Genomic DNA, 12,846 nt, shown 5'->3' on the forward strand with positions numbered 1-12,846 from the left:
CATTGACCTCAGTGGAACTTGCTTCTGGGTAGAGATGCACAGGATTGTGCTAAAAATGATCCTGCATTGCTAATTAGTGTGAAAAGTGGGTCACTGAAAAGAAGAGGTTAAATACTACCAATCAAGATAACCAGACGTTCAGATAAACAGGAGTTCCACTCAGTGGCAGTCCTAGAGAGGGAGCGGGGGGGGGCAAAAGCCCCAGGTGCCATGCCCCCAATGCAGCCTCTGCCTCCCTACAGGAGTCATTCCGCGGGCAGGTGAAGCCCCGCGTAGTGCTCTGAACTGCTCCAAAAGCCTTCTGAAACCCCCAGAGCGTCCTTAAAGAGTACTTCAGCATTTCATCGAAAACCGGAAGTACTGTTTAAGATCGTGCCAGAAGCTTCACAAGGTTCTTGGAGCTTTTTGAAGCATCGCATGAGGATCCATGCGCACAGGTAAATATCCCCTGGGGGGCACAGTATGATGTGGGGGTGCAGCATGTTGCAGACCTGAACGCTGGGGCAGCAGAGGGGCCAGGTCCCTAACTGGTACCATTTACCAAGGCATAGTGCAGTGTAGTCAGATAGAGCTATGGCTCTTGCCCTCCTGCTCAGCCACAGATGAAGGCATAAGCTTCCTGAATGGGAGATCACCTGGGGACCATAAGCAAGTCATTATGAGCTCTTTGGAGAAAGAGCGTAATGTGTAAATGTCATGGCCAAGAAAGAATAACCATTGGACCCACGTTAAGTTTGGGCAACAAAATCCAAAAATAAAAGGTCTGCGATTGCCAGTTCTATGGCAAACAGTACTGCTGAAGCTGCGGTAATAAAAATTCAAAACATTTTTATTTTTTTTTTAAATATTGGACTAAGAGAAATTATGCTCCCTGAGGTTATTCCAACACTGGGTTACAAACATCTATTTGCATCAAAGTCGCCTTTGCATCCAGGCTTGGCATTGCTAGCTGTATCTTATTATTAAGGTAAATATTCTTCAAAGAACTCTCTGATTTGAATCTCTGATTCATTGTGACATTCTATTTGCTGACTGCTGTTCGAGGAGTCGAAGGGGAAAATACAGCCCCAAAATTCAAACACACTTTTTCTTTTTGCTGTTGTCTTTATTGATTTATGCTTCACAAAGATGCATCCCAAAATAGCATCTGTGGAAAATTACCATCCATACATGCCATCGATAGAAAGTTGTTATACATTACAAAATCTTAAAGCTCAAACAAGTCACTCCACTCATTCCGCGGTGAAATAAAACATGTAGGAGAAAGGAGGGGATTTGTTTTTTTTGCTCAACAAGAACAAGAAAGTTGTTCATAATGCTCAGAATTAGGTATACAAACATCACCCTAAAGAACAGAGTGACACTGAAGCGAACTTCTGCTGACAAAATCATTTGGAATGCTGAGTGATGTTCAGGGAACGTGGTACAGAGCATCCTTCTCATTACTCATGCTTTATGGATGTGTTCTGTTTCCTGAAATATAACCTTTTGGGGTCACCTTAGGGTACAGATCTGCACAAAGTAAGATATTAAAAAATGTGTTTGTCTCCTCCGGAATTGCATGCGTAGTAAACACGGGTTTCAAGCCTTGACAGAGGACTTCTGGCAAGAAGGTACAGTGGGCTGTGGATATGGAATTCAATCACTGGCATCACCTATGGGGGGGGGTGGCCCAGTTGCAGGTGCTGCAACATGCACTGAACGTGGTCCCTCCTACCCGCTGTCAGAGCCATTCTGGGCAGCCATTGCAAACAGCACATGAAAGCAACCGCTATCTCCTGCTGCCCACCCCCAGCATCCGCTATTCTGAATAATTTTTGCCTTTGTACATGAGGCCTCACTAAGCTATCCTGACCAACGATCCCCAACTTTTAAAAGTAAAAAAAAAAATAGCACAAAAAAAAGCCCAGGTTAGACAAAGTGACAATCATATAGGAGACCAGCACCAGCAGCTTCAATACACACTGGATAATCAGTCAGTTAGCAGAGTCCTGGATGTTCTGACCACATGAAGTAGGGCTGGCTCATGCACGAGGTAGACTGAGGCAGGTGCCTTAGGCAGCAGATTGGTGGGGACATTCACCACCATCCACTCACTCACCTCCATGGTTCCCACTCCCTGGATTGGAAATGGAAGAGGGGATTAGAGACACTCTTGCCCGCCACTCTCCTCTTCTCCACAATTCCTCTTCCGCTCCATACCCCTCTTCCTTTTCCACTCAAGGGAATGGGAAAAATGGAAGTTGGCACATCACAAGGGTAGGAGGGCAGCATTTGGCACACTGCCTAAAGCACTGGGGAGTCTTGGGCCAGCCCTGGAAAAGAGCAAGTCATTTGTTAAACAGAAAAAATTAATTAATGAAGCAACACCAGCAACACCAGTGGAGGAAAACAAGGGAGCTTCAATCATTGCAGCCCCAACAAGGGATGCCTGTTAGACAGATGGGCATTTGCTAAGTATGGGAAGACAATGGTTTAAAACCTTTGTTCTGAGGGACCCTCAGGAGCTTCTCAGGGGCTCCTTATTGAGAAGTCCAGCACTGGTGGGCTAGTCTCCCTAAAGACAGTTGCCTACCTCGCGCTGACCTTCTCTTGTCAGCTATAGGAAAGTATTGAGTGTGTTTTGGAAAGTGTGGTGTGGCAACTATAATCATTTTCTAGCTAATACTCAAAACGTGCACTAAAAGCTTGTATACCATTGAAAAGGTCACCAAGTAACCAGTAAACCAAGCCAGAGCTCTGCAGGGCTGGGGAAGAGGTACCAGGTAGGCAATAGTGTGGAAGATTCGTGATGCAAAAAAGATTCTGTAATGGAGAGTAGCAGTGGCAAGAGAAACACCACTGATGGAATAAAAGAATCCAATTAAGATGAATGGAAGGATGTTCTCAATATCATTGAGGTGGCATCTGGGGAAAGAAGTACAAATGATACATGGTGTTACGGCTCTGTTGTATCTGCTGCCCAATGAAAACACTACACCAGGGGTGCCCAAACCCCGGCCCGGGGGCCACTTGTGGCCCTCGGGGGCTCTCAATCAGGCCCTCAGGGAGCACCCAGTCTCCAATGAGCTTCTGGCCCTCCAGAGACTTGTTGGAGCCCGTGCTGGCCTGATGCAACTGCTCTCAGCATGAGGATGACTGTTCGACCTCTCACCTGAGCTGTGGGAGGAGAGCTCCCTCCACTACTTGCTGTTTCATGTCTGTGATGCAGCAGTGGCAGCGAAGGAAAGGCTGGCCTTGCTTTGTGCAAGGCCTTTTATAGGCCTTCAGCTACTGCAAGACCTTCATTCATTCATATAAGTTCCATATCTAATATATTCATTTATGTAAATTTATTCAATTTCCTGGTTCTCCACCCCCCCCCATGACAATTATAATTTTAGTTTCATATTTTCCACAAAGGCCATTTTCTTTCACCCACACTGCCCTATGATGCTTATGCTGACCCCTTCTAATCACAGCCCAGAAAAACTTTAGTCTGGTGAGAATCCCCCGATTACCTGCGCAAACGCTCCACATCTGGGTCAGTCCGCACGAACTTTTTTGCAGCGTCTCCTTTACCAAGAGATCCTGCGTCTTCGGGATTAGCAAATGCCTGTTCGAGACAAAGACACGCAGAACAAAAGTAATTAGAAGCAGCGAGGCTCAGATTAAAAACCAGGTCCGTAAACTCAACCCAAGAATGAGCCCGGGCTGGTATCCTGAACGACCGGGATGCGGCTCAGCAGCAGACCATGCGTTTTGCATGTAGTGTCCCAGGTTCAATCCCTGGCATATTCAGATAGGATTAAATTAGACCCCGTCTGAACCTCTGGAAAGGCGCAACCGGTCACCGTAGATGACATTGAGCTAGATGGATTGATGGTTTGACTCAGTAAAAGGGGTGTCTCTATATACTATGGGTGGCACACCACAACAGAAGAAATCACAACCCAATTCTATTGTGAATTTGGCTGCCGGGCACTTATGACAGTATAAGAAACAGCAGAAGAGGTGGCAGCACTACCCAGATGTTGCTCGACTTCGTCGTACCTGCCAGAGCAGGTAAAGCAGCGGTGGAGGTGAAATGGAGCAGAATGGGGGTGAGACGGTTGCAAGAAGGGGTGTATCCAGTGGCGATGGTGCACATCCTCCTTTTTTGCAGCCTCCCCATCCCGTCTCTCCTTGGACTTGTACATTCTAAAAAGCTGAGATTTAAATTTCCCTTCCCCTCTGACGCCTCTCGATTCGTAAACCCCCTCCCCCACTGGATATAGCACATCTGTTTTTGGCACCCTGCACTAGCAGTGGGGAAATAGACAGGATTGGATCTACAACAGGGACAGATTAGTACTGATCCACACAAACACTTCAAACACTTTGGATGTTACTGGGTAGGCTGAGATTCCATTTATTGTTGAACCAGCACACTTGATTCTCAAGCAGCAGCTCTCCAAGAACATCCTTTGATTCTCAAGCAGAGCTCCTCCTGCCTCTGGAGGAGGAGGCATGGGGGGGGCAACCTACAGATAAATAAAACCGCGGATATGGGATCCATGGATACGGGCTCCCCTGTAATATGCAAGCAATATGTATTGTGCACTAACTGTTGTTTCAGGAAAGAAAAAATAATTCCATCAAAGATCTTTTCAGATGCTCTACCAGAGACTTTTTTGTTTACTGGAAAAGCAAAGAATTGAACCTGGGATCCCACACATGCAAAGTATGCACTCTGCAAGAAAGCTACAGCCCTCCCCATGTACTTCTTCCAGTGCCAGAGCCACTGGCCCGCTTTCCCTTCTGTCACACTGGCAGGCAGAAGATAGCATATATCTTTAGAAGCACGGTACCCTTTCATGTCTAGCGGCTTCATTTCTATGCGTCTCCTAGTTTCTGGTGGCTTACCTTTTTCTTCATTCTGTAGAATGCTGTTATCAGACTCATTAGCATCATTTTCACAGTGAGCAAGACTGTGTATTTGGCAAAAACCAAGAGAATCTCCAGATCAAGGATTTCCCGAAGATCGATCATTTTGGCCCCTTTCTGCTGAAGACCTTTGAGAGAAACTGAAAGCAAGAATGTTACAATACATCAGCAACCCTGAGCACCATCCTAGGCATGTCTACTCAAAAGTATGTCTCAGTTCGTTCAATGGGGCTTACTCCATGTAAGTATATGTAGGATTGCAACTCCTGTTGCATAACATTTGTGAGAGCACTCAAATGCATTAGACATTAAACTTTACTCCTGTGTTAGCCATCAGTTTGCAGGTGGCTACTACTCATTATCAAGTGAAAGCTAACTATTTGGGGGCCTACAATCTCATTATATTTGCGGTCTGGCTCTTTTTCTGTGCTGTCTCACTGCAGGTTACATAGGAGGAGCCTATGCTGTAGTTCCTTCCCACTTCAGTACTGCCCCTCCCTTAAATGCCAGCAATGTCATAACTATAACACAAACCTAAACACATTTTGTTGTCATAAAAGTTAGGCCTATTCTTGGGTATATTTGGGGTGCTGAATCCAAAAATGGCATTGGTTTTGTCTAACTGGCTCTAGTTTCGGGGGTACGGCATAGCCACCTTATATACTGATTCAAGCAGCTTCCTCATGAGGAAGCCACAGTGTCGGTTTCCTCATGAGAAAGCTGTCTGAATCAGGATATAAGATGGCTATGCCATACCCCCCAAAACCAGAGCCAATTGGGCAAAACCAATGCCATTTTTGGATTCAGCACCCCCAAAATATCCTAAATTCATTCAAACATCCTTGACAACTTAAGAAAGGGGTATGGGGGGAGTAGGCCTGTGTATTCTGAGTGGTGTCCCATAGTAATTTTCGCAATGCCAAAGTGAGATGGTAGAATGCTGGACCAGATCACCACAGACAGATCACAGGTAGATGGTTGGCAACCTTCAGTCTCGAAAGACTATGGTATAAGCCTACAGCATCTGGTATTCCCAGGCGGTCTTCCATCCAAGTACTAACCAGGCCTGACCCTGCTTAGTTTCCAAGATCAGAAGAGATCGGGCATGTGCAGGGTAATAGTTGATGCTGGACAGATCACCACAGATGTTGGGGACATCATATTTCTGACTGCTCCTCCATGTAAAAAAACAAACCCTCACCGTATCATTACACAAAAAACACATTATTCATGTTAAAAAATACACTATAACTATACAAAGGTAATGTGTGAACATGTCCTAGGAATTTAATAACCACACTCACTCCCAAATCACAACAGATGCCAACAAGACTCCTGAAAGAATCAAGACAGTTTCCACTAAAATTACTAAAATGCAATTCTGTGCAAATTTGGAGGTTGTTCCTTGGTTGCAACATCTGAAGAGTTTTGAGGGAAGCCAAAGAGTAGTGCCAAAAAATATTTCTGAGGCAAGTTCTTCACATCCTGAGGCTGTCACAGGATTTCATCATCAGTCAAATCTGAAGTAAAAGTTTCTGTTCCTTCTCAGACAAAATATTTGAGAAATGTCAAGGAAAGTCAAAGTTTCAATGAGACAAGTGAATATTTGGGCATCCACACTTTTTCTCTCAGGGCAAGCAGCAGCTTGTGAGGGGAACTTTTGCCAGAAAAACTGCTGGGGGAAAGGATGAAATCCCCTATTCTCATGCCGTGCTCTTCATCCACTTTGCCTTTCCACAGCTTACTAACATGTCCAAAAAAATGAAAATGAAATGGTGCAGTTCTCATGTTGTGTGGCTTGGCCAGACTTTCACCCCTAGATAAAATATACTTTGCAGTTTTAGATCTCCCCTCCCCATAACGGGAAGGCAAAGAGTACAGTGCTCAAGAGTTCATGAGGAAAAGGGATGGGTGGAGGTTTTGTAATCAGGTTTTGTAAACAAATCCTGGCTTAAATCTGTCCATGAAATCAAAATGTGTACCCAAAAACAGGTTTTGCCACATTTTAAAGATTATATTAAAAAGGAAAACATTGACTTGTAAGGAAAAGAAAACTAAGCCCCTGGAGGGGATGGACGAAACCTTTGTTGTGTGAGTATTTGCAGAGAGATCACACCTCCCTGGCTAATACTGTGGAGCAATGAGCTGATGACTGAAAGGTAGGACTCAAGGTTCACACTCAGGGTAGGAAAGAATGACAACAAAGACGGACAAATTTAAACAAATGCTGCACGGCAATAAGAAATAAGAACACATTTATACTGTGTGGCTGCTTCCCAGATCAAGCTAACCCAAACTGCATTCTCACATGCTCTCTACCCAGGATTAATCTGCCCAGGATTAATCTAATTTCTGATTAAGGGCACAATCCTAACCAACTTTCCAACACTGACATAACTGTGCCAATGTGGGGTGCACTGCATTCTGCAATGGGGAGGGAGTCAAGGGGGCCTCCTCAAAGTAAGGGCATGTTTGTTATGTTACCTTGGGGCTGCATTGCGGCTAGGTCAGTGCTGGAAAGTTGGTTAGAATTGCGCCCTAAGTAAAACACGTTCCTGCAACAAATCCAGTAAACTTGTACTGGTTCTTTCCAACAGCCACAAACCTAGGTCTGCAATGGTCTTTATATCTGCGGCTACAGTTTATCACACTGTTCCCATCCTTGGACACAAGCTTCCATGTGCAAACCACTGATTGAAGAATTGCACAAATGGATGCTTCACACTGCTGTTACTTGATACAGGTTGTGTGTGGCGCTGTGTTCATGTAGCCCCTATCAGATCAGTGGTGATATCACTTACGAGTGGTGATACTTGTACAATGCTCTTTAGGTAAGGTAGCTGGAAGCTGCATCCAGCCTATGGAAAGGACTATTTGTGTCCACAACCAAAGCTTTGGTTCGCTTTGACAAGTGGATAGCAGAGACATTTGGTTCAAGGAGGTTGAGGCAAGGGTTTTGTATGCATGGACCTGAAAATTATATATTGGCTTGCATCTCACAAAGAATGAGTAGAACTTTGCCCAGGGTTTCCCCACCCCCTTCTCTACACAGTACAAGATCTGGCATCAGAGTGTTGCAGGGGGCGGGGGAGCCATCAACCAAGTCTGGGTAATCCCCATTGCACAAGCAGAAGTGCAACTCTGCTCTTGCTAAAGTCCCTTTGGAGTTAACCCTCTGTAGTGACACCAAATTGTACTCATAACACTTTATCAGTAGAAAATTGAATGAAAAAGTAGCTTAGCCAGCTCAGAATGAAGAAATGCAATGCAAAAAACATCATTCACTGGCAGCAGAGGCAGTAAGACTGAAGTCCTCCCTACAGTGAACCCATGAGGTTCAGAGGCTCAACAGGTGGACAAAGTGCCCAGGGAGTTTAATAAACAGTGCAGTCAGAAAAGCTCAGGAACCAGCCAGTTTAATTGCCCTCATTTCACAACAACGTAGTTGCAGGCACCAAAGCTTCTGTCCCTACTTGCAACACCTCCATGCTGCTGTAACCTGCTAATCCTGTGCCCAGTTTCTAAGGAGTGTACCCAGAGGCAGGCCTAACCACAGCATATTCCGAGCTCTTCTTATCTGCAAGCACACACTCCTCCAGTTTCATATTTGCCCATTTTTTTTTATCTGCCAGTGTTCTCACACATATGCTAGGGAACACTGCGCCCAAAGGAACGAGGCATGGGGGTGGGTGGGCCGCACAATTTATGTTTCGTCAGGCTTGATTGAAGTGTGCTTATAAAAATAAATGCGGTGCAATTCTCTCAATCCTACTCATGCCAAAGTGGAAAGAGTTTGTCTTTCCCCTCCCTCTCTTGCAAATGCTTATTTAAAAAAATTTTTAAAAGCAGCCAAACTGGCTGCTTTGGCTGTTCAAAGCAATTCATTCTGAAAGGGAGTAATGAATCTTTAGCACTTAATAAGTCCATCCTGTGCTGCCCTGCAGAGAAGTGGATACTATTTTAATCATAGGAATCATATGCACCTTGGATCTATTTACATAAAAACACGGCTATCTGGTCTATGGATGTCTCATGGGACATCCCATGAGAACCAGTTCCATTTTATGCTGAATATTGTCTGCACCCAGCCTCTCTTCACAAAAACACACACAGTGCAGGTTTCAGCTGAAAGCATGGGAAAGCTAGCAGTTAGCAGAAGATGGAACATGCCTTGCAAAACAGGAACATCAATTTCTCCAACACACACACACACACACTAAACTATTCTTCTCCACCTTCTGGAATGTCACAGGCAAACAGAATCTTGAGAGGCCAAAGCCAAGAGCTTGCGTACACAGTTGAGGTGCAATCTGAACTGGGGGCTTTCAGGTTCAGGAAGAGCTACAGCCTAGTACTCACTGGGGTGCCTTGGCTGCAGCTTGGGTGATGGGGCACCACCTTCTTAATATGCTAGCTTTTGAGGTACAGGGCATCCTCTTGTACAAAGGAACATCTCATGTGAGACCCCACCTGCCTTCTGAAGTGTACATCCCAGACAAAGGCTCATTACCGATGTGAGAATGACGCCTATGTGACACAGGGCACTAAATAACCCCCACACGAACACCTCAATCCTAAATAGGGCTATGCAACCCTTTATGACAGAGGAGCACAGTTCTGCTGCCGTAAATGGTCATATGGTGGTACCAGCGCATAGTGCAGCAAAGATAAGCTGGCAATGGGGGTAGGCAGAACTGGGTGGGGAAGGCAGTAGCATTGCTAGAGGGGGTGCAAAGCACTAAGTTGTGCACAGCGCTTCACCACAGCATACAAGCGGCCATTCCAGGACACTAGAGAAAAATGGAGGAGTCACCTCCATTTTGCTCTAGAGTAGGGGTGGGCAAACTTTCAACTTTAGGGATCCTGAACCTTTAACAATTGTATAGGAGAGAGAATGTCAGCAGGTGCAGCTTGTCATCTGAGTTGATGATGATCCCTAAAGTTGAAAGTTTGCCCACCCCTGCTCTAGAGGCCCAGAATGGCTCTGAAGGGGAGGGTGAGGTGCCATGCAAGTGCTTTGCACCCCCTCTAGCTATGCTACTGGGGGGAGGGATGGGGAAAGGGGTGGACAGGAGCCAGAACATGGGGGGGAGGGGGGATCCTGGCAGCACCTTGATGCTTTTGAGACTATCTGGTGGCCATTTCTTGACAAGTATCCAAAGCCATGTGAAATATGTAAGCAATATTAATGGAAAACTTTAGATTGTTTATATATCCAGCTGTTTTCTTTTTCTTTCACGAAGTTTAGCTTGGTTTGAAAATAAAGAATGGGGGGGGGGGAAGGATCTGAACCTTGATCCTTGTCCCCTTCCCTGTCCCTTATTCTCCTGGGACTTGCAACAGCAAAATAGCTGGCACAGATCTGAGCAGACCCTTTGGGGCAGCCTGGCTTGCCCGGAAGTAAGGAAACAAATGTTCCTCCGTTACCAGGAGGTGGTCTCCAGACTGCCCCCTGGCCCTGCTGCATCAGCGGGGGAGGGGGCTTAGCTGGGAGGGGGCTGCTCATCTACTGAATGAGCACGTCCTACTCGACGCCCCTGCGTTCAACCGGGCAACGTGGGGGGCTGGGATGGGAGGGGTGGAGGGCCATCGGCGCCACCCCCCCCCATTCGCGGGGCAGGAGAAGCCTTTCTCTGCCACACTCGCACGCAGGGGGGACCCGCGAGTGGCTCCACCAGCAAAGCTCCGAGCAGCGTCGCCGCTGCCGGGGAAGCTCACCTGTTGCAAAGGGTCACCGCCGAGGCGCCGCCTGTTCTCCTGATCCACCACCAGCCGCGCCAGCGGGGCGAAGAGCCCTGCTCGCCCAGCCTGCTTTTACACACCCGCTCCCACGCTCAGCCAGCCAGCCAGCCAGCCCCTTGCTCTGGGATGTGCCTCACCCACTCCTCCCTCCCCCTTGGACCCGGGCCGGGCCGGCACACACCCCACAGATTGCAACAGGCTCTCGTTAGCCTTTGGCCCCGTTTCTCCTCCTCTTCTCTCCTCTTCTGGGCCTCTTGCTGCAGAGGTTGATCCATCCTGTCCACTCACTCACTTTTCTTCTCAAGCATTCTAGCTGGGTGTTCCTGCCCATGTGCAGAGGGCCAGCGTGGTGGGGTGGAAAGTGTCAGACATTGGTGGAGAATCTCACCAGGGAGGCTCCAGCCTGGGCTCATGGCCTGGCATTCTGCTGAGTAACCAACTGCGGAGTGGGTCAAACCGAAAGATACAATAAAACAGCAGGCTCAACCTCACCAACTACTCAGTGGAACCTCAATGAAGGCTGACTTAGGAACATTCAGTATGCGTAACAGAAACTGCCTGGCAGTCCCATCCTGTGATTGGCAGCACAGCCTGACGTACAGTGTCACAAAAAGCGATACACTGTCACCAGGGACATGCGGTGGGTGGGGAGGCAGGTAAGGCAGAGCCTCCCCACCAGAATCCTTCACAAAAAGCACCACAAGCTGTGAGGTGTGCAAGTTGTGCACATGGATTGGGTGTGCTTGCTCACCTCACACAGTGGTGGTACTTTTTGAAGGACTCACCTGCCTCCCCCCTACCACCACATGTGCCTGACTGTCACAAGCTACTCAGGTGTGTGCCATGTGGTAGTGGCTTGCCTAGGTCTCTCGGCACAGGTAATTTAGTTTGGGGGGGGGGTTGTGAGCAGGGAGGAAGAATGACAGGGTGGAGGAATGGGGTGGGGATCAAGGCCTCCAGGAGATGTGTTGGGGAGAGCAGGGGGTAGATCATGGCAATAATGGTGTCACCCAGCCTAGCCACACTCCTCTGGGCGCAGATCTGAGTAGACTCATAGAGCAACAGGGGACTTATGCCAAGTAGGCTTTCTGATCACCCCCTTGCCATAGGATGCTGCACATGCCTCCATGGCACCACTGCATCCATGCGTGTGGCAGGTGATGGGATTAGGGCACCAGGCTAGGACACCTGGGTTCCAATCCCAGTCACTGGATGTGAACCAGGCAATCATCCTCATTCAACCTCACCTACCTCATAGGGTTGTTGTGTGGATAAACAACCCTACTTCACAGGGTTGTTGTGGGGGGGTGGGGGTGTATGTGTTGCATGCACTGCCCTTAGCACCTCAGTGAGAGGGTGAGATAGAAATGAAATATAATAATAGATTGGGAAAACAAACTTTTTAAAAAGGATCTACTGGCAAACTATGAGCATGTGCAGAGTTTCCTTTGTAAAGCAAACCAGCTACCAGTTAAAGAAAAACAGACCAAAGGGGGGGGGGGGAAAGGCCTTGGAGACAATGATAAGAACCCCTGTAATGATAAGAATGCAATAACATGTGCAGAATGTCATCATTTGAAGGGATTTTTTCCTTTTAGTTTCAGCACTCCAACCTCAAAATTCAAAACATCCAAATGTGTTGTGCAAGAAAGATTTTCAGAACATCAGTTTCTGTGTCAAATATATTAATAATATTAATAACACCAAAAATACCAGATTCCACACATTTAGCTCTGTACACTTGTGGACATGAGAAATGCTCAAATATCCTTAGGCCTTTCCTACTAGTCTTTAAAGAACTTTCATCTATGGTCTTTTTTAGAAGTTAAGGAGCTATCCACACTGCCTGCACAGTAGTTAGAAGCTATTCCGGTATAAATGAAAATAGACAAGCAATTGGGGTGATAGTTGCTCTCAAGGGCCTCATTTCTGAGGTTTTGACTGTAGCAAATAGGCCTAATGATTTTAATGGGGAATTCAAAGTGCAGCTTCAGCTCCATCCAACCCCATAGTTAAATGAACTGATCTTTGAGGATTTGATACCCCCAAATTTATGCACAGTGAGGTGCCTTTGTTTATTGCTGAACCTTGTCCCATGGCCTCCCTTCAGAAGCTAGGTTCCTGTGCATTTGCAAATCAGTTGGTAACATGCATTTAAAGCCCGCAGATTTAAGTCTTGCAACTGAACGGGATTTACAA

General features: G+C 46.8%; 1 protein-coding gene and 1 pseudogene across 1 annotated transcript; both read right to left on the minus strand.

The window, feature by feature from the left end:
- Positions 1 to 1,101: 1,101 nt before the first annotated feature.
- MGST1 (microsomal glutathione S-transferase 1) lies at positions 1,102 to 10,728 on the minus strand. Its single transcript, XM_066633849.1, has 4 exons — positions 10,624 to 10,728; positions 4,885 to 5,045; positions 3,501 to 3,595; positions 1,102 to 2,907 (listed from the first exon to the last, which is right to left on the minus strand). Exons 2-4 carry the CDS (start codon positions 5,008 to 5,010, stop codon positions 2,658 to 2,660), a joined length of 471 nt encoding a protein of 156 aa, XP_066489946.1. The 5' UTR covers positions 5,011 to 5,045; positions 10,624 to 10,728; the 3' UTR covers positions 1,102 to 2,657.
- LOC136657746 (5S ribosomal RNA) lies at positions 5,918 to 6,037 on the minus strand (annotated as a pseudogene).
- Positions 10,729 to 12,846: the final 2,118 nt, after the last annotated feature.

Source organism: Tiliqua scincoides, chromosome 7, assembly GCF_035046505.1.
Source record: "Tiliqua scincoides isolate rTilSci1 chromosome 7, rTilSci1.hap2, whole genome shotgun sequence".
Classification (NCBI taxonomy): Eukaryota; Metazoa; Chordata; class Lepidosauria; order Squamata; family Scincidae; genus Tiliqua; species Tiliqua scincoides.